The sequence below is a fragment of the Aspergillus brasiliensis genome, assembly GCF_001889945.1.
Source record: "Aspergillus brasiliensis CBS 101740 unplaced genomic scaffold ASPBRscaffold_2, whole genome shotgun sequence".
NCBI lineage: Eukaryota > Fungi > Ascomycota > Eurotiomycetes > Eurotiales > Aspergillaceae > Aspergillus > Aspergillus brasiliensis.
Window position 1 is genome coordinate 3,576,596 of NW_027137443.1, and position 20,457 is coordinate 3,597,052.

Here is a 20,457-nt window from a genome sequence, read left to right on the forward strand (position 1 = left end):
AGAAAAGAGAAGCTGACATTACAGAAAAGGGAAAAGTCTTTCTGGCTGTGTCTTTCCTTACCACCCTATCACCTTCTGACAACTCACCCCTCGCTGGACCGTTTTGCAAATTTCCCCTCATTCAGTATCTAGTATCTCTTCGGGCTTTTACTCTCATAAACAGTAGCTATGGCATGGACAAGGGCTCAAGCCAGAGCTAAGCAACAAACACAGCAAAGTGCTTCATATTCAATCCTTGATGATCCCTCCCAGCAGATCTCACCCTCGGAAGATACTAAGACGTCCGAGAATACCGAAACATTCGAGAACCCTGAGACACCTGACAACATCGAGGAACCCGAGAACCTTGCGATGCCGGAGAGTCCTGTGACTCCGGTGAACACTACAACTCCAATGCCTGCGAACGCTGACTCCGTCCCCAGCCCTGTGGTACAGAAGGCGGACGACCGTCTATACTCTCTCTACTCCTTCCTATCCTTGAAGGAATACCTGGCTAGGGTCAGATCGGTAGAGCGTCTCCTTGAGACGGGGAGTGAGGGCTGGGAGATTGAGCTTCCACAAATTCAACGAAAATATCAGTCCTTGAGGGTCCGACTCGTCCCTTGGATCATTTCATTTGTCAATGAGAATGTCGGGGATTTGTCAGACGAGAACATGAATCTCATCATCGCCAGTCTGGAGGGGTATTGTGTCAAAAAGGATTGGGCCACCCTGAAAGAACAAGTGCCACATGTTGCCTATGCGCGCCTTGGAGCGCTCTTCGCTGAGGCCCTCATCAACAAGTTCATCATGGAGAAGGTCTTTTCGAACCCATTCTGGTACCTTGATGGCAAGTCGGGTCTTACAGACCCCAGAGAAGATGAGAGTTTCTCTACAAAGCTGCATTACCTTTATCATCGGTTCTTCAACAGTGAGTCGTGTTACTCTGACCCAAGTCCATGATCATCAAAAAGAACACTGACTGACTGATGCCTAGCTAACCCAACATTTGCAACTCTTTGGAAACAACAAACGCATCGACTGGCCACCTCAACAGTGATTGACCAAGCCGATGGCGACCTAAGCTTTGGACAAGAAAATGCTGACCGGCTCAAGGCCCGCGCACCCTTTCTAGTTGATGAAATTCTAGCTAGTGAGCCACTCTGCCTGTTACTCAAAAAGCCCTTGGAGGAGGCCAAGGTCAGCCTGCGGCGGAATCACCTTATCATTTTTTTTGAACAGGCCAGCGATATGATGCATCTCTGTGAAGCGTATCTGGGTGGCCATTTCGAGATTCAACATTTGCCAGAACTCGGATCGTCGTACAAGTGCGATAGTGACTACATGACCTACCTCGCCTACGGTCAGGAAAGCAGCAGCGACGTGTCCACATTCGATGGATGTGAAATATTGCTTGTAGTACGGCCGGGTATTGTCTACTCACATACGGTGGCCGGTATAGCTTCAGACTACGATTCCATAAGCAACATTGTCGAGAAGGCGACGGTACTGCTGGCAGAAAGGAATGAGGCAATGCAAAGTACCGGGAAACGAAAGGCGGACTCTCTGGAACAGAACTCAGGCAGTCGAAGCGTCGATATTGACGAAGGAAGAGTAGACCCGAAGGCCTTGAAGCAGACGCATTTGGGGGGTACAGCTTCTGGACGAAAGGTTTTGGTACGCACGGGATTAGATGCCTGATCTTTTTCTCTTTCTCTCTCTTTCTTTCTGGGGGTTTTCTTTCTTCTTTTCTTTTCTTTTTCTTTTTTTCTTTTTTTTCTTTTTTTTCTTTTTTTTTTTTTTTTTTTTTTTTTTTTTTTTTTTTTTTTTGCCCTCCCTTCACGAGAACTCCCCCATATCTTCTAACCTCAGTAATAGTTAGTTTCAGATACAGAATGCTCACAGTTCATTTGACTCACCCCCTCACTGATCCATTGCGCAGACCATCAATAAGAGATGAAAGGATTGTCTGAACTATTTACTCCCATGGTTAATTGTATATAAGCAGATTCTGATTGATTGTAGAATGAAGCAGTAGTAATACCAGTAGGCTTGGTCACGTGGTCACCTACCGCCATCCCAGGCACCCCCTTCTACGCACTTCCCGCTGCGCAGCCCCTACATAGTAATATAATACTCATATTTCGCTGCACTTTTGCTTCCTACTAGTCGAACGGGTCTAACATAGAATACTTAACTACTGATAATATTTAGTTATTGGTTATTTGGAAGGAAGCAAGACGGTATGATAGAATAAATTGTTAAATAATAAAAAAAATCTGAAATATGAATAAAAGAACGTAATAGCCAGAGGAAAAGAGAGAATTTTTCAAAGAAATCCTGACAGTCTCGAATATAAGGTAACCCGAAATATGAATGAAGGGGGTGATGGTCATTAGGGCAAAAAAGAAAATTTCCCGAAGGAACACTGACAGTCTGGTGTGATAAAGTAACCTGAAATGTGAATGAAAAGGTGGTAGTAGTCATTAGGGCAAAAAGAAGGCTTCCCGATGGAATATTAATAGTCTCAAATGATAAAGTAACCCGAAATGTGAATAAAGGGAGTGATGAATATAAGAAGAGATGGTTGGGAGAGGGAGGGGGGAATTAAAAAAAGGTCATTAAATGAGTAATAGGGAAGAGAAAAGGAGATAGAAGTAACTTCAATATACCAGTTCATGTTCGCGCAGAGGTACCAGCTTTCGACGAATTTCTTTTTCATTCATAGTGGCAACAAGCTCCACTCCTGCCTGCCGTTCCGAGTATTTCAGCTCCCAGGCGATCTTCACCTTGATGCGATAGTCGTCACCTGTGCGCAGTATATCGGGATCGAATTCTTGCAACTCGAGGCAAAAGTCGAAGACGCCCACTTCTTCCAATTTGACTATTTCATTTGCAAGGTAAGCTGCATGCCCGCAGAAGAATATAGTCTTCAGACACGGGCGAAGGAGAAATTCGGGAAACTTACCTCCGTCGGTGGGAGATGGACACTCTCCGGGATGCTGAACAATATGGATTATTGTCGTCGACAGATCGCCAGCATGATAAAAGATATGAAAGAAACGATTCTCTTGCCGACCGGTCACGTATTCCTGCTTCTGCAGACGGTTTATGAAAGTGTCAGTCCAGCCTAAGTAGGGAGAGTTGGAGGAGCTGGAGCCACGCCAATACGAACCTTCCGTACGAACCAATGTGGTGGTGTGGACTTCACCGGCCGAATTCTCGCTCTATAATCTTCTTCGTGAATAACGGCCTCAGCGGCAGGTCTCAGGCCGTAGCTCCTGTCAAACCGCAGGCGGGCAATAGCCCTACCAAGGACACCTCGGCGCGTCGCTCCCCATGCGACTGATATCGGCCTATGACTGTGTCAGCCCCAAACAGTCTCCCACGGGGGAAAACAAAAAAGGAAGGGGGGGTTGTCGTACGCATATTCGTCAAGATGTAGCACGTCAACCATACCCTGTAGCTTGTCCTCTATCTGACCCCTGAGGTACGGCATCATGCCACCACCGCCAGTAAGCAGGACGTGCTAGTTGGAGGATGTGTCAGCTTGGAGGGAATTGTAGTCAACAGAGAAGAGCTTACCGAGATTGGCATTTGTAGTCGGTATGATGTGTCAATGTTTTTCAGAATTAAATTGAAAATTTTGACGATAGTTGGATTTAAGCAGTTTTTGATGTCTCCTGGCGGAGCGGTGTGTCGACCCGACTCCTGAAGTAGTATCGGCTGATCCTCCTTGCCAGTGAATGTTCGTTTGACACTGACTATCCCGTTCAAGAGCCGTTGAGTTGTTATTCCGGGCAGACCCCTGGCGTACTCGCGAAGTGCAGCATCCATGGCTGCCAATCCACAGTCGTTGCCTGTAGAATGTTAGCAACCACGTGAAGATTGCCTGACATTTTATATAATTCATACCTGAGTAACTACTCAACTGCTCATAAGTAGGATTTTTGCCGCTATTGTGTATTTTCAGGGCAGCGACGTCCTTTCGGAGAACCAGTTCAGTAACGGACGGAAGAAGTTCAGGGCACCTCAAGAAGTTCGAGCACCTACGGTGGTTCCCCCGCCTATGTCACATATTAAGACACAACCATCACGCAGCTTCACGGACTGTCAGTCAAATGATAGACTACTCGGGGGGCTGGGACAGAGGGATTGCTGGGGTTTCGCACTAACCTCGCCACTGAAAGCGTGCGTGAAATACAATGCGGTGGCCTCAGCCTCCGTCACGAAAAAAAGGCGATCTGGATCCTGGTCATATCCTGCTTCCTCCACTGCTCTCCTCATTTTCTGTCGGCTCTCGTCGGACCAGGTGGCTGGCCAACCAAACCAATAGTCGATCCCTTGATTGTAATCGGGATATAGTTTGCGCATCGTCTTCTGGATTGCGTTGTGGAGCTGACCAAGGTACTGTGTGACAAGCCTCTCCGGCAAGTATCCCATCGGTACCTTTGGTGTGTCTGGGTCTTGTAGGATTGGGTGATCTGGATCATATAGAAATAGCTTGAGCCATTTGTATACCCGTATATCCTGCCTACCAGAAGCGGCCCGACCCCATAAGATCTCCTCGTTCTCCTCCGCCAGACATGATGGAAATACAATTGTGTTCTCGATGGACAAGGAGTCGATGCCAGGGGGCTCTTTCTGGTTGCTGTTCCAAAAAGCATATGACACGCCTACATGCGGGTGCGTGATGCGTTAACCGGGGCTCCTCATGGAGGACAATTGGTGAAGGATAGACTTACAGGTCTTGAGGGTACCAAAATCGATCCCAAGAATCAACTTCCGCTGGCCTGAAGAGGATTCCATAGTTTATGTAATGTTGGTATAAGGCGGGTGCGAAAAGGGAACTCAGGGCTGGAACTTGGGTAAAGCGATAAACAACATTAGATGCAACGAACAAAGGAGATCAGCGACCACTAGCAGTGGGAAGCAAAGGGTAGGAAGAAAAGGAGTCAAGAAAGAAACTGGGGGGAAAGTGTTCATCCCTGCTTTGTTCTCGCTGGCTCGGGGGGGTTCACAATCAGCCATTGAACCTAAACGGGACAGGATACGAGGGGAGGATGAAGAACGGATGACTGTCGGTGTCACCTTTCAGCCCACCCAAACAAAGCATAAGCATTGCGTTGTCCTGTTATCCGCCTCCTGTCTTTCCTGTTCAGTGTCTCTCTCTTTCTCTCTCTCTCTCTCTTTTCCACTCCCACTATTCTCCCTTGCTCAATTTGTTGGCACTTCTTCCTTTATCTAGTAAACCAGATCCACATTTTGTTCTTTCGTTACAACAGTACTATGGCAGGTCCTAAGCGAGGCAGGAACAAGAAGAAAACAGAAGCGCAGTCTTCAGACCCCAGCCTCGAGACCCTTGCTCCGCGATCGCCTTCACCGGGACGTTCCGAAGACCGTGAATCTGAAGAAAGGACGCCCAAACCCGGTGTTGAGAAGGCACAGGAAAGGAGTGATACACCATACCCTGAGTACTCAAGAGTGTTTCTAACGAGGGAGGAATACAAAAAACGGGTTGAAGGCATAAATCGTCTTCTCAGGTCGGGAAGCCGTGGATGGGAACTTGAGCTCAAGAAGATTGTGGAGAGATACAAAGATATGTACACTACCATTCAAGGGTGGGTCCTAAACTGGGGAATCGGAGATGTTGGAATGATTTCAAAGGAAGACATGAACCTCATCATTGGGGCTCTAGATGGGTACTGTGTCCAAGAAGATTGGCCGACTCTCAAGGAGCTGCTACCAACTCGCCCAGCACTTGACCTAGCTCTCGCGGAGGCATTAATCAGCAAAGCGATTGCCACAAAGATTCTTTCCAACTCATTCCAGTATCTTGATGCGAAATCGGGATCTACCGATCAAAATGAAGACGAAAGCTTTGCCACAAATCTCCAGTACCTCTACGATCGATTCTTCAAGGGTGAGTGCTCCTCTGGCCCAGTACGGACTTCGATCAACTGAACTGACTGATATGTGCCTAGTCAATCCAAACTTTGCAACACTATGGAAACAACAAACGCATCGATTGGCCAACTCGACAACTGCGTTTCAAGCGCCAGGTGACCTGGAATTTGGACAAGAGAATATCAAGCGCCTCAAGGCTTGCGCGTGCCCCCTCGCCGAGGAGCTCCTGGCCAGTACGCCATTCCGCCTGCTACTCAAGGAGCCCCTGAGTTCCAAGGCTGTGCTCTCCCGGCAGAGAGGCCTTGTCGAGATCTTTGAACAGGCCCTCTGTCTGATGCGTGACTACGAAACGCGGGTGGGTGGTCAGTTCCGCATGGAGCAATTGCCACAGCTGGGGCCATCGTACCAGTGCGATAGCCCATACACAACTATTTGGGACGCGACTAATTCTGCTGCGGACGAGACTGAGATCGAAGGATGTAGAATACTACTTGTCGTCCGGCCGACCATCGTGTACACCCATATTGAGCCTAACGACGCGGGGTCGGACTACACGTCTGTCTCCTTCATTCTTCAACAGGCTATGGTTATCGCGGAAGGACGTGATGGAGTTACAAGGAGTCCCAAAAAGCAAAAGGCGACGACCCGGCGAGCTGGAGCATTTGTGGAGGACGGAGTCTACGTGACCGTGGCGGAGTACCAGGAGGACTGATCTTTGTGTGTGTGTGTGTGGGTGTGTGGGTGTGTGTTTCCGTTCCCTCCTTGACTTGTTGGTTGCTTGATTTCAGTGATAGTGTTAGTTCCACAAACAGAATGCCAGAATTCTTTCCCTCTTGCCTTCATTCCTCTTGTCCCGTCTCAAGTCAGCCCTCCGACAAACGCGGTTGACCCATCATTTCAATCCCGCCCGAATGTCTCATCTGGAGGCTGAGCGGGAGCATCAGTCCAGCATCACCATTACCTACCACCCACCCCCCCAGCCTCGTATAGCCTGCTAAGTTTATTTCCAGTCAAGTTTTCTTGTGCAACAAATGAGGTGGGAACGTCGGAGTGTGAAAAGATAGGACGAGGAGGAGCTGGACCAAGCCATTCCCTCGCTGATCCATCGAGCAGACCATCCGTATCGTTGTGCAACCTGCTCCGTTTGTCATGGTCCATTGTGGCTGCAATCCATTCAGTCTGGGAATAACCAATTGACACGATTAGGCGGGTTGCTGCCTAACTCATGAAGAAGACAAAGCTTGGCCTTGGTGACGATTTCTTGATGAAGAGGTCTGGCCTTGGAATAAACTCTGCTTCATCCCTGCACTTTGCCGGAAGCGCCCAATTCTCTCCGGACGAAATACACTCTATCACCTTTTGCCTTGGAATACGAGCGCTCGAAACTACCACACCTCTTCCAATTTGGTCTGGCTTACCCTCCCACCACCCTCTCGGAGCATACAAGAGTCGGTGAAGCTCGTGTTTCCCACACTGTAGCCTGGCGTGGCGCAATAGAGTTGGTTTGCTGATGATACTATCTTGCGATTAGCAACTTCGTGCTGCTGCGCGCGGTCGGAGGCAAAAGGGGGATGGTCGCTTACTAGGTATGACTCCCGCGACCGAAGGCCCCCGTACTGAGTGGCACTCCTCCTCCACGGAGAAGTCGGTTTGACGATAAGCTGTTGTTGCACAGACTTTCCCAAGACGCATAACGCCATGCTGACGATGCACGGTTGACAGGTCGATCATCTGGCCCTTGTCCGATTTCGCGGGTTCCGCGTTTGCTTCATCCGACTGCTTGATCTCTCTCGTTTTCGGGCATCAAGAACCAACCCACGCATCTGATTTTCATCACAAACGAGGTCGTCGTCTGACTATCCTGGCATCCTGTGCATCGTAGTTTATTCCCCGATGATACTAGGTTTACAATCTGCGTTGTGGAGTGTGACTCCTGTCGGGATGATAGTGTTTGGATATTGATCGGAAACTTTCCATCCCGCTGTCATCACTGCAGGCGTGTTTCACCATCTGAACTCTCTGATACGAGCTCTGTAGCAATTATTAGAATGAGAAAAGCAAATTCAGCAGCAAAGGACGATGATGCTACCCTACCTCGTTCGAGATGAGCCCATCTCCAATGCATCACATGAGACGGCGAAATGCCCAACTTTGTCCAATCTTCGCCGCACTGTGCATTCTTGGAAGAGAGACGAAGCAAAGGTTAAGCCCCTGAGCCGGAAGTCTACGTTGGGGGGTGAATATTTCGCATGATAGTGTACATGTTGACACCATGTCCAGCGGGACCAGGGGGCATGTAGTCGTCAGTAACTCGCAATAAGCACAGGTACATAATGCATCACGTGGTGATGTGCAGATCGGCCGGACCACAGATTAGCTGCTTATTAATTACTCAATCTGTCACGGGAGCCGCACACCATCACGTGCTTCTAGACTTGCCCACACGTAGCCGTAGAGCCAATCACGGGACTGCGGTCGCGCGGTCGCGGAAAGCACAATTTGTGATCCTGACCCATGAAGTTGGCTTCGTTTGCTCGGGGACGTGCATCCGGAGCCAGTGCGTTCCATCCGCTGCGCTAAGAGTAATTTCAGACCTTTTTCTGACCAAGTAACTAAAGGAGCAAGCCAGCGAACTAGTGAGCCAGGGATGTACTACGGAAGCGCAGGGCCTGACAGCGGATTGCCTTAGGCGTGACGGACGTAAGAGGCGGTGAGGGTTCTGCAACAATTATAGTGGTAGGCGGTGTACGAAACCGCGACGGCGGGAGCTTATCCCGATCTGGACAGCGCGTTGCGGATGTGTATGCCTGGTATAAGGGGCATCAATGACGGGGCATCCAGGCACTCAGGCGGCGAGGCACGCATCGCTTTCACCATCCCATTTTCATCAAACACAAGAAATATACACATATCATGGACATTCTCAGGATGTGCTTTTCTAATTCTTTCAATTCCGCAGAGAAACCAGACTAGGAGCTTCCAAGTATCACTAGTACCAGCCTTACAACTCAGATTAACACACCACTGACATTCACTGATGATTCCATTCTTCACATAATGTGCAGCACTTGCTGTATCTTCCAATGTTACTTTCTCTTTCCAACTCTCTCATGACTCATCCTACTCAATCTCTTCGTTGATAACCAAGACCTCCTCCCACTGATATCACACACATCGCAAATCCAGCATCTCTTTGAACACGATGTACTGGACGAACGAAGCAAACGCAAAGGTAAGCCAGCAGATCCTACACACTCATCGCCAACTTAAAGAAACCAGGCTCCTAACTCATAGTCTACAGCTCTTCGTCGGTGTTCTAGAGCAAATGCGTGGCAGAATCAAGCTCGATTATGACAGACTGGCTTCTCACATGGGCTCCGGTATATTATACCCGAACAGCATCCACAGCACCAAAGAAACTGACCTTATCAGACTGCACAGCATGCGCCATCGAACAGCAGATCTTGAAGCTGAAGCGCCAGGCGAACAACCCAAGTCCGACCAAGAGCACCCCCGCGAACTCGAATAACAAGTCGACCTCGACGACTCCGTCTAGTACCCCCAAGAAGCGTCGGGCTGATCAATCATGCACGTCTGCGAAGGTGTCGGCTAAGAAGACCAAGCTGAATGATAAAGATGCTCTCTCCTCTGCTATATCGGGTGCAGTGAAACGGGATGTCGATGCGGATGTTGTCTTTGTCAAGGCAGAACAAGTCACGTCCAATGCCAAAAGCGAAATCAAGAAGGAAAGATTGTGATGGTCGAGTGGGTAGACTATGTTCCTGTCAAATATTGAGTGCTAGGCTCTGGGGGTAGACGTATGTGAACTTTGTCTCCTGATTGGGCACAACGAGTGGCTGGAAGGGCGAAGCTACTACAATGAGTTTAGGTAGTCGCTAGATGAAGCCTTGTTCGGCTGCTCCAGGAGTGTCGATAGCCATCGAAGGTAATGCGGATTCAATTTCATGCACTATGTTGTTCCGAGCGTAGTCTGGTGGGATTAGAAGGCATTTCCTCAGCGTCAGATCAGAATTTAATGTAAAAAGGACGAGGCGCACTGCTACTTTCTAGTATCTCATTCGTCTAGCTCTAATCATAAGAATACTTCCCTAAAAGAGTAAATATATCAAATCTTCTGCACCCGACGCATCTCCCCATCAACAGCCCGCAACAAGACATACAGCGTCTCTAGCACAGGCGTAGGGACCCCCAGCTCTCGCCCCTTTCGCACTGGGGTACCAACAATCACCTCAATCTCCATGGGCCGGTTATTCTCCCGGTCGATCTGCATGCTAGTCCGCACCGCCCCCAGACTCTGTATCCGTGCCAGTTGGCTGTCAATCAGATCATCTGGGAGAGGGACACCGGCAGAGCGAGCCACGGCCACGGCCTCGCTCATCAGACGTCGCGCGAAAGGAATGGCATCCGGAGAGGATTGCAGGAATGCCTGTGTGTCCAGAGCGGTCAAGGTCGTCAGGGTGTTCCAGGCGCAGTTCCAGATGACTTTGGACCAGCGGGTTGGTTGGATGTTATCGTGCACGGTGTGACGGGTCTGACCTGCGGCAAGGAGGCCCGTGAATGTATTGAGACGCTCGGCTTCCACGGCAGCCGGAACGTTGGGGTTCGGGTAGAGGCCTAGTTCGGTGTCTTCGGATGTGGTGTGTATGACAGTACCGGGAGTGGGCTGGGAGGCTCCGACCCATGTCTGGGTGAAATTTGTGGGCTTAGACCATGGAAAGTTTGATGGTTTAAGGGTGAGGGTAAGCATACAACGCAGGAGATGATGGTGCAGGATGGGTAGGCCTCGCGGAAAGGCTCTTCATTCCCCACGCCGTTCTGGATGATCACGATGGTGGTGTCATTGCCGATCGCTGGAGCTAGGGAGTGGACAGCACTGGCTGGATCAACGGCTTTGTTGGTGCAGACAACATAGTCGACTGGGTGGGTGAGTTCGGAGGGCGAGCGGACCACTGTGCGATCATATTAGTCGGTGGTTCTGGCTGTGAGTAGCGTGAGGGAGTAGTTACCGCGTTCTGGATAGAATCGATGCTCGCCATGATTTGCGCTTTTCAGAAGGATGCCCTGGTTGGTGGTGAGTTAGTGGGTTCTCGCCCAAGAGCCATTGGGAAAAAAAAAAAAAAAATAAAAATAGAAATAGATGTAGAAATGAAAAAATAAGAAAAAAATATATAAAAATATAAGAAAAAGAAGCTCACATTCTCCTTGACAGCTGCATAGTTGGACCGGGCGACCACGGTCAGACGGACTCTGTTACTACGGCGCAAAATGAAGGCGTAAAAGGAACCGATGCTGCAGATTCAGTCAGATCCGTCGCCTCGCAAAGAATTAGAAGAGATTGGCATACGCTCCCAGCCCATAGAGAAGGACATCAATTTGACTCGCCATGAGGGAGAAGAGCGGATGGAGATAAAAATCGGAGGCTGAACTGGATGATAGACGAGTGATCGTAGTACTAAATAGTTAGTAGAATTAGTAGACAGAATCCATGGCAAATGCGGGGTGGCTTCCCCGCTCGGAACAAGTCCGAAATTATCGGAAAACGTAGAAAATGGAATAAAGAAATCAGCAGTAAAATAGAAGGAATATGCTGCATGAACAGACGAAATAACACATTTTTATCAGATCTATGTACACAATGCAAAACTCCGAACCACCCCGAGTCTATCCCAGTTCGCCAAAGATTCGTGGTATAATAGTAGTACATCCGTAATCATATCGCATCACTCATGATGATCGGGCCCAGGATCAGTTCTGGCCTCCCCAATGGGCTGCATCTCAATCACTTCGGGCCCCTTCGTCGCGTCAGCACCTCCATCCGGGGGTTTGTCTGCCACTGCAGCCGCCTCCTCGTCGACAGCATACCGCCAGCGCCCATCCGCCTGCAGGAACATCCGAAACCCGTACCGTTTGTCCAGCCGGGCCAGATGCACCCGACGTTGCTCATTAGTCCAAGAATAGGTGTTGCGGAAATCACCCAGCATGCGACTGTGCGCCACCCAGGGAATGATCGCGCCAATGGATCGGGGCATGCGGGGGCCGCGAAACCGACCGCGTCGGGTGCCAAAGACGACTAGCACGACCAGCGTGTCTAGCGCAATGATCACCAAGGCCATGGTCAGCGAGGGCACCGATGGGACCATAGTCCAGGTGTTGGAGATCTCCGTGGCATTGGCGGCGCACAACACCTCATCCAAGGGCACCAGGTACATGTTTCGCCAGATCGTGAAGTAGGTGCTCCACACCCACTGGTACACATTCTGCGACTGCGTGATCAGTTCCTTGGCGTTCAGGGGAACAATTTTCTCGTGCTGTCGGTAGAGACGGGCCACCAGAAACCCTGCCCAGTCATAAGACGAGACATAGGATCGGTTCCGCCCGGGTTCCTCCCCCACGAAACTCTGCGGGATGGCTGCAAAGACCTTGTTGAATTGGCCTAGTGCCACCGTGGCATTCTCATACATCGTTCCCGACGTGTTCTCCGTACCCGAAATGGGATCGATGTCTGAGATCTGACCCCGTCGATCAAAGGTCACGGAGAAATTTTTAAGTTGCACATGTGGTTCACATTGGAGGGCAATGGTGTTGGCATCGGTGAAAGGTGACTCCGAGGTATAATTCCACCGTCCAACCACCAGCACCGTCGACATCTGACACAAATCCGTGTCTGAGTCTGCGACCGGAGAAAGGAAGTGGATGGACAGGGCAATGGCTTCGCTGGGGCGTACTAGCGCCGTCATGTTAACCCTACACTCCCGGCTGAGATCACGGGACGGTCGGTAGACAAAGTAGGTATCCTGGCCGTCTTCTATCAAATTCTGGTTCGTCTCTAATGCCTTGCAGTCCAGATCACTACCGACTCCCAGCGTGGTCGCCCCATACAGCAGGTCCGGGTCCGGGTCGGTATTCTTGATAGGCACGAATGAATAGTTCGCTGACATCCATGGCAATATCGGCACCCCGCTAGTCGCGCTGGTCTGGATCAGATCAAATTCCGTAAAATCCGCAGCGAAGTCGGTTCGTCGAAAATGGGAGTTGCTGTAGTTCACGTACAGCGACGTTGACGGCAGGTAAGACTGCGTCAGTCTCTGAGTGAACAGGCCACCGGACACAACAGTCAGCAGGATGTTGGCGATGCAGGCAAGCGAGACGAGGCTTAGGAGGGAATGTCGGTTCCGAACAGCTTTTCGCAGGATCGACCAAGGATTCTGTGACGCATAGTTCATGGACAGTGACGTTTGAGCGGCCGCCATGCCGCGCTGAAGGTGAACCCACGGCTCCAGAATGCTGATGTTGCGAAGAATCGAGTTGCACAAAGCCGCCACAGAAGACGCGACAACGGAAGGGAGAAAGGAGGTTACGACCTGCAGGAAACTAGAGCTGGACTGGGAAAGGTGTTGAAAGCTCCCGTCGTGAGCAAGAGTGGCCGCCGTGACTCCCATAACAGCGATGACGGCGGCGAGGAGGAGAAATTCGATGATGAAGATGGGTATCACCAAGAAATGCGGCATAGGGTCGACACGTGTCCGCAGCTGCTCACTGAGAGTGACTGGCGAGCCTGCTCTAGTTAGCTTGCAGTTCGGCGCCTGCGGGAAATGGACTGACCGTCTGCAGTTATGATCTCAAGTCGGGGTCCCAAGGATCCGTGGTGCCATCGGAGCCAACAATTTCGCAAGACCTGGCGTAGTTGCCGCGTCGAAAACTGATGGAATTCAGGCTGGGGATTCGCAAGGATGTTATAAGGCCCGAAAAGATCAGTCAACATGCTGCACATGGCACCAATAGAACTAGGATCACTTTGTAAAATGTTGGGGCGTGTTCCGTAGAAGTAGATGAGAGACACGGTGAGAAGGATGGCGATCGCCAAAATCACCTCCGAACACAACGAGGCGAAAGACACGACGGAGATTGCGACTTGCGTGGACTCCCGCTGGGCCGGTACATTGGTCGGATTCTGGTCGGGGTTGAAGAGCCGACTCATCGTAAGCACAAACGTCTCGACGACGCTTCGTTTGACCTTGCCCTCAAATTGGTCAATCGTCATGACGGTCGATGCATCCAAAACCAGAAGCGGCTCAAGGTCGCCCAGGTCCTGGCTGATCACGGGCAGCTCCGTCACCGTCGTGTCGCCCGTGGTTTCATTTAATTCAATAAACAGCATATCGCCCGTATATGGTGCTCGCTGGGCCAGGAGATCCTGAAAAGCGTCGATATTTAACTGATCCGTTCCCAGCTCCCGCTCGGTATCCGGATACCCATAAATGCTGGTAATGGAGCTGTTAGCGTGCATGGAGACCTTGGCCTCCGTCTGTCGATATTCCACCTTGCAGCCGAAGATGCCGGCCGATGAAGTGAACTCGGCGCCCAACTGACTAATGCTCTTAGCTCCGGCCACTGTGGCATTGACCGAGATGACGACTCCATATAGGTCATAGGGATCATCGCAGCCGTGAGTGGTGAAGGCCTTGTGACGGCTGGAGGCAGGTTGGGACCGATTGTTCCACACGGGCTCCCAGTATCGAACCTGCAAATAATCGGTGGTCGGGAAGAAGATATTCCTGTAGTGAAAATCCAATGTGCATGTATCGTCCGTCCCGGGAATGTTCTGCAGCTGCATGTCCGTTACATTCCACGACAGGATAGGTGGATCGCTCGACGAGTCATTGATGGAAACAGAAAGGTGATCGTGTGTTAGGATGTTCTGGCACTCCAGTTGAGCCCAGTAGATGGTCTGATTGAGCGTCCAAACCGTACTTTCTCGCTTGTCTTCCATGCTGATTTCCACGGGTGCTACGGCGTAGCTAGAGGAGTCAGAGCCACGCAGGTTGTCACGGGAAGTGAGGACGGAGTCCAGCGCTAGGGTGTCGTTGCTCTTCTGCGCCTTAATCCATACCGCCTGAGTGTGTAGGTCCAGCAGCTGAGGCCAAGATTTAATGTCTTCGTTGCTCACGATGGTGATTTCACGGAGTTCAAGAAGCGTGCTCTGCAGAGCTGGGAGGAGCACGCGGATGAGAAGGGTAGCGATAGAGACGAGCAATACGACCCAATGGCCTCGTTTGGCTGAGGTGAGCGGCGTGAGAAAGGACTGGCCGAAGTTGTAGTTGATGAAGAGAACCGATGCCGGCGCTCCCTCCGGGCGAGAAAGCTGGAAGTACGGTTCGAGGCGAAGAACATCGTAGTCGATGAAGCTCCACAGGGTGACCAGAATGAGGGCCGCAATGATGGGAAGATAGTTGTAGGCGAATGACTGGGCGTCGGAAACGGTATCGGTATCTGGGAAAAGGTATAGGCCACCGTACTGATCACTGTATCGGCGAAGGACCTCGAGCGTGATCAGCATCGCAAACATGATCGCAGCAATCCAACAGAGATAGGCGGGACGCAGGGCAACGGGTCGCCATCCGCCCGAAGCGGTCGATTTTCCATTATGCAGGCTGGCGCGGATGAGGCCAAGACGCTCTAAAGGCATGAAACGGGGGTTAGTCCTGCTGAAAGATGGGTATACAGCCAGCAAAGGGAGCACGAGATGGCCAGGCCAGACTTACGGGTGATATACAGCCGAACATCGGACAGACTCTTTTCGAGGCCCCCGGACATGCTTGAGGGGCATGCTCCGCTGGGGGCAAACGGCGGTGTCGGAGGCGGGCCGGATGCAGTGTCATCGCCCAAGGGATGGCTCATGGACGGAAGTCGACGGGGTCACGGAGCGAGTTCATCTCTGGAGATGGGTGATGCGGCAGACAGACGGGAGGGACATGGCGGAAGCTGCAGATAACCTTCCTAACGACGGACAACTTGAGGTAGAGGATTGAAAGAGTGGGCAACGAGAGGAGGGGAGGAAGGGGAGGAGGAGGAGGAGGAGGAAGAGGAGGAGGGCAGGCGGAGTGAGGAAGAGACGAACGGCGAGAAGAGGCCGCGAGGATGACGATCGACGTTTGAATCTCGCCGGCAATTCTTGATTTGCGTAGTCGGTGGGGGGTCACGGGCGCCAGGGGGGAGACTGAGTGACTGTTCATTGAATGTTTGCCTTTTTGCCCGTTTAGGCCGGTGACTCCCCACCCATTGGCCCATCAGAGAGCGCACGGCAGCCGTCCTTCCCCCAATCAGCAGCTGACATGGTCGGAGATTCAGACCCCATTGGTTCCTCAGGGACTGCCGAGTGGGGCGGAGCCTGGGCAGGGCTCAGGCACTAAGCCCAATCGGCTAGGCATCGACCACCTTCTGGGCCAATCTGGCCAATAGCGGACCAGACAGGGCACCACGTCGGGACTAGCGGGCGCAGGGTTCCCGATGTAGGGTCTTGGGGCTTTGTTCAAAGTGGGCTGACCGGCACACGCTGGAAAACCCACAATGGAAGGGAAAGAATTCGGCTTGGACTGTCTGGACTCGGGCCCAATGATCCACTGGAGATTTTAGGGATCCACTGCAAAAAGAGGTGGTCACGTGAGGGGAAAGGGAAGTTATCGAAACAGACAGAAAGAACATCACCTTTCCTTGGTATGAAAAGTACTCTCCGTCTTTGTTATTGACTGTACTGTCACATAACATCAACAGTATTATACATCATAGAAGCAATCCAGGACAGACACCCGGTACTGGAGACGACACAATGACCGGCTGATGCCAGCAAAACTTGTCAACACGCTGGCCGTGGTGGCGAGGAGTATACATCTAGCGCTACAAGTTGACGGATACAAGAAGAGACTTTGTTCTTTTTTGAATTCAAAATGGAAGAACTTGCAATTTTAGGTGGCGGGTTAATTACTAGTAGTAGTCATCAAAGGTGCCTTAGCTTACAGAAAACTGGTAGTATTCAGCATTGGAAGTCATATATATATATGTCTGGTGCCGGCACTGAGTTCTCAGCACATAAGTAGTTTTAGTAGTATCAGCATTAGTAACTCGTAGTAATTATTAGTAGTCGTATTGTCATAGTAAATCTCAGTTCAGGTTTTTACTACTGCCTTCTTCTACTCTAATCGTGCCATCACTGCTGGTATTGCAGCTCCACATTCCTACGGAGTACATACAATATTGCGAAAATTCCCAAGCACCCTGGTCGAAGAAAACCTCAAGTAGTATGGAGACTACCTAATACTTATAAGCAACTCTGGCTATAATACTTAAGATATAGTACTCGATACGTTTGTTCTATCCAAGCCATAAGAAAACCATTGTTGGGTGACAATGGGACAAAACCCGCAGTTCAAAAGAACCGGGGCTATGTTACAAGATAATGGAAAACTTCATAAATTGAACCAAACACTACATTACCCGACAGTTGCAGACATTAATTCGAGCTTGAATACGTATTAAGACAGACACAATTTCTTTGTGTCGTCTGTACTTGAAAGCAACTCGTAGTCGAGCCTATATATGTACACACTCCTTACAAAATATTGGCTGATACTCATCAAAAGCTATCGTGCTCATCTACAAACCTCTAGCAAATACACAACATCCAGCAAATACAAAAACATACAACCACAAAAATGTCATCATTTCATTTCCTATCGCTCGAAACTCGACAGATCATCCTCGGATACCTTGATCTCGACTCTCTGCTCGCTGCGGTTTGCACGTGCCGGCCATTATATTGGGCTTACAAGGGGTATGAGCCATCCATTATGAAAGCATGTCTGTATACGACCATGACCCATGACATACTGCTCTATGCCATAATTATGTTGGAACGCGTCAGGTCCGAGGAGAGAAATCTCAAAACACATCTTTACAAGATTATCTGTCAGCTGGGGAGCCCCATGAAGACCATTTCCAATTGGACTTGGGATTTGCGCAACGTGAAGGACTTGGTATGCCTCCATAGGAACATGTCATTTTTCATTAATGATTACAGCAATATGGCGCTGAGAGAGTTCAACAGCATGTTTGTAAGGACAGCGGTCTGCGCTCCCTTATCACGCAAGGAATGGATTCGGATAGCCCGCTCCTTTTATATCCACTCGATTATACAACAATTATCCCTGGCTCGCACCACTGAAGTCTCATATGACTATGCTTACGACGGGGCCTTCGAACGCGCTGCATTTCAATATGGGACACCTTTTGTAAAGAATTGGGTCGACCATGAGCAGGTCTACATGGTGAGCACATATTTTCGTAATAAGAACCGTGAGTCTGTTCGCTTCCACCGGTTCCTTAGTTTGCCTCTAACAGACGAGTAGCCGTTAAGGGGACGAATCCAGCTCGCTGGAGGGAGAAAGATCTTTGTCATCATAGCGTATTGCTCCATCAATGGGCAAAAAGGCATGTGGGAGCATCCACGGTAAGCTTGCGCACTGTCATGTCTGTTCTTTTTCTCTCTTCCCGTCATTCGAGATACACTAATTCTCTCTTCACTATCCTAGAAGTGGCCTCAATCTTCCATCCTCTACCTGGCTCGCCGAAAACTCTTTCGAAGTCGCCCTAAAATGAAGCTGTCAGCTACCGAAAAGTCACTGGTAAGAACATGGACATCCTGTAATCTACTTGTGTGGAACGAAGTGGCCGATCAGGGGTGGTGGCATTGCTTTAAAAGCCACTCCTATCGACGACCTGAGCCCGAATTGGCCGAGGGGTACCTGACGATTCCATGTGAAATGGAAGAACGCATTGAGCTTAGAAAAAGCATCGGAGCCTATCAGTACGGGATAGTCATGTGGGACAAGGAGCGAGTGACGAACTCGAAGCTGAAGGATATCCATCCGAAGGACATGAAAAGTCTTGACTTTCGCAGCGAGAAAGACAGCTTGACAGCATCCGACGCTGCACAACACAACAAGGCGGTTCTAGATCGCTTCCTTGGTGGGAACCCCCAACGTCCGGAGCCTCAACCGATTTCACGTGCGGTTTCGCCCGACACCATGTCATGGTTCTCGGACGAATTACGCGCAATGAAAAAGGCCAAGGCAATGATGAGTAAATCATCACTTGGGGCTCATCGTCCCCAGCCACGCAAAGATTATCCCCTTGGGCCGGTGTCGAGTCGACGGCCTGATTCTCGTGTTTCCCGGCGGAAGAAGCGACATTGAACAACATGGCCCTCCTTGCAGAATCTATCATGTGTCACTAGATTGGGCCTGATCTAAAGCTGGAGTCAGACTATGTATTGCTTCTCTTTTCAATGTTTCTTGTTGGCTTTATATATTGTCTTATGTAATACACAGAGCTCTGCGTCTCTTTGTATATTGGAAGTCATGGGATTTTGACAGTGATTTCTGGAGATGTTGTTACTTCCAACTGTAGGACATCAGCGAGGGTAGCATCTGTGTGGTAGACTCAACCAATAGTCTATGAATATGAAATTATGTTGCTCTACCAGTCATCGAACTTGGTGTCGTACATAGACGCTGTTTGTTGTCAGCAGTATGAGAAATTGGGGGACACTTCAGGGACAACTGGATAGGCCCAAAACACAAAACCTTCTCAGATTACTACATCCGTTGAGGCCTGAGACCCACCTCACATGATGAATGAGAAGCTACTGCAAGACCTGAGGTGTGGCTTTCTGCATCTGGCACAGCCATATCATAAACGCCGCAGGAATGTCAAATGAGAGCTCAGACCCAAGAAAAGGCATCGAGTGGCTATGCTCAGCTGAAACGAGTACGCTAGTTATCTGCCAAGGTCTTGTTGTACGGTCTGGAACTACCATTGAACAGTCTCGGTTACAGCAATGTCTCGTCACTGGGCACTCGTCCGGCCACGGACTTGTGCAGTGCTCCACAGTGGATGGAGAATCCCCGGAGGCCCCGGAAATCCGGCAAATCTCGGCCACGCTTTGTCAAATCCAGCTGGCGCTGATCACGGCCCAGTGGAGCCAGCGGTGACTAGCATCAATCTAGGATAGACGTACATATGTCAGGCTACTGTTCCGTGGTAAGGAAATCGCGACAAATGTCACCCCAGCTGTCTAATTCATGTCTACACACCATGTCCATGGATGCGCTGGGCGTGCTCCCGAGGAAAGGCGCTATATCCAAATGTCCTTGGCAGGGCTGACAGCAGCGCGATGGCCGTCAAATCACGATGCGCGATAAGCGCTACAACGCATGGCTCTTGACTTGGCTGACGCAACCCCGCATTATGCCTCCATCCTTGATTTGCTGCTAATATAAACGCCGAGTTGAGCCATTAGGCAACATAAAATTGTATGCGGGGTCGACAATGTGGCTTGGGTATGATAAGGCTCGTCGAAATGTGAAGTCGCATCCTTCGTGACATTGCCGGGCTCGGCAGATATGCGTATCGGCGCTGTAGATTGCTACCAACGGTTCCAAAGTTGAGGAACCGGACCACGTTCTGAAAAAGGGGAAAATGATGGATTTAGAGTTTGAACAAAACGCCGAATCTTGGATTCTGAGAAGCCCGTTGTTCCTATTGGTTTTCCAAACGATGCGATCTTTCCATCCTCTGTTGTTCCAATGGATGCATTCCAGGGCGCTGTGGTGATTGGCCGTTATGCTGAGTCAGAAGCCAGGGGCATTCATTTTTCCCACGCAAGATCTGTTTTGCCTCTGGGACGTCCCGAGAGAACCGGAGAGATCTTGAGTA

The 20,457-nt window shown here is 50.2% G+C and overlaps 7 protein-coding genes across 7 annotated transcripts; 4 read left to right on the plus strand and 3 right to left on the minus strand.

Annotated features, from left to right (window-relative positions):
- Nucleotides 1-168: 168 nt before the first annotated feature.
- ASPBRDRAFT_192761 (uncharacterized protein) lies at nucleotides 169-1,680 on the plus strand (the record flags this gene model as incomplete). The annotated part of the gene is made up of 2 exons (XM_067620520.1): nucleotides 169-910; nucleotides 977-1,680. 2 exons carry the CDS (start codon nucleotides 169-171, stop codon nucleotides 1,678-1,680), a joined length of 1,446 nt encoding a protein of 481 aa, XP_067483891.1.
- Nucleotides 1,681-2,327: 647 nt separating this feature from the next.
- ASPBRDRAFT_204224 (Hsp70 family protein) lies at nucleotides 2,328-4,788 on the minus strand (the record flags this gene model as incomplete). The annotated part of the gene is made up of 9 exons (XM_067621697.1): nucleotides 2,328-2,863; nucleotides 2,948-3,077; nucleotides 3,155-3,335; nucleotides 3,405-3,508; nucleotides 3,565-3,839; nucleotides 3,895-3,964; nucleotides 4,033-4,080; nucleotides 4,156-4,655; nucleotides 4,725-4,788. 9 exons carry the CDS (start codon nucleotides 4,786-4,788, stop codon nucleotides 2,643-2,645), a joined length of 1,593 nt encoding a protein of 530 aa, XP_067483892.1. The 3' UTR covers nucleotides 2,328-2,642.
- Nucleotides 4,789-5,268: 480 nt separating this feature from the next.
- Nucleotides 5,269-6,598, plus strand: ASPBRDRAFT_115946 (uncharacterized protein; the record flags this gene model as incomplete). Its single annotated transcript, XM_067616940.1, has 2 exons — nucleotides 5,269-5,902; nucleotides 5,964-6,598. The coding sequence occupies 2 exons, from the start codon at nucleotides 5,269-5,271 to the stop codon at nucleotides 6,596-6,598; spliced, it is 1,269 nt and encodes a 422-aa protein (XP_067483893.1).
- A 2,207-nt stretch (nucleotides 6,599-8,805) lies between these two features.
- Nucleotides 8,806-9,853, plus strand: ASPBRDRAFT_39137 (uncharacterized protein). The gene is made up of 3 exons (XM_067624084.1): nucleotides 8,806-9,118; nucleotides 9,188-9,266; nucleotides 9,319-9,853. The coding sequence occupies exons 1-3, from the start codon at nucleotides 9,089-9,091 to the stop codon at nucleotides 9,642-9,644; spliced, it is 435 nt and encodes a 144-aa protein (XP_067483894.1). The 5' UTR covers nucleotides 8,806-9,088; the 3' UTR covers nucleotides 9,645-9,853.
- Nucleotides 9,854-10,012: 159 nt separating this feature from the next.
- Nucleotides 10,013-11,292, minus strand: ASPBRDRAFT_27075 (ketopantoate reductase family protein; the record flags this gene model as incomplete). Its single annotated transcript, XM_067622329.1, has 5 exons — nucleotides 10,013-10,609; nucleotides 10,657-10,856; nucleotides 10,914-10,968; nucleotides 11,103-11,196; nucleotides 11,252-11,292. 5 exons carry the CDS (start codon nucleotides 11,290-11,292, stop codon nucleotides 10,013-10,015), a joined length of 987 nt encoding a protein of 328 aa, XP_067483895.1.
- Nucleotides 11,293-11,627: 335 nt separating this feature from the next.
- ASPBRDRAFT_170831 (DUF3433 domain-containing protein) lies at nucleotides 11,628-15,824 on the minus strand (the record flags this gene model as incomplete). Its single annotated transcript, XM_067619695.1, has 3 exons — nucleotides 15,450-15,824; nucleotides 13,510-15,363; nucleotides 11,628-13,465 (listed from the first exon to the last, which is right to left on the minus strand). The coding sequence occupies exons 1-3, from the start codon at nucleotides 15,583-15,585 to the stop codon at nucleotides 11,628-11,630; spliced, it is 3,828 nt and encodes a 1,275-aa protein (XP_067483896.1). The 5' UTR covers nucleotides 15,586-15,824.
- Nucleotides 15,825-18,120: 2,296 nt separating this feature from the next.
- Nucleotides 18,121-19,192, plus strand: ASPBRDRAFT_415946 (uncharacterized protein). Its single transcript, XM_067624604.1, has one exon. The coding sequence runs from the start codon at nucleotides 18,336-18,338 to the stop codon at nucleotides 18,933-18,935; it is 600 nt and encodes a 199-aa protein (XP_067483897.1). The 5' UTR covers nucleotides 18,121-18,335; the 3' UTR covers nucleotides 18,936-19,192.
- Nucleotides 19,193-20,457: the final 1,265 nt, after the last annotated feature.

Coding starts and splice junctions, on each gene's coding strand:
- ASPBRDRAFT_39137 (XM_067624084.1), top strand. CDS start 9,089: ATGTACTGGACGAACGAAGCAAACGCAAAG. Junction 9,119..9,187: donor CGAACGAAGCAAACGCAAAG/GTAAGCCAGCAG, acceptor CATAGTCTACAG/CTCTTCGTCGGTGTTCTAGA. Junction 9,267..9,318: donor GGCTTCTCACATGGGCTCCG/GTATATTATACC, acceptor TGACCTTATCAG/ACTGCACAGCATGCGCCATC.
- ASPBRDRAFT_415946 (XM_067624604.1), top strand. CDS start 18,336: ATGAAGCTGTCAGCTACCGAAAAGTCACTGGTAAGAACATGGACATCC.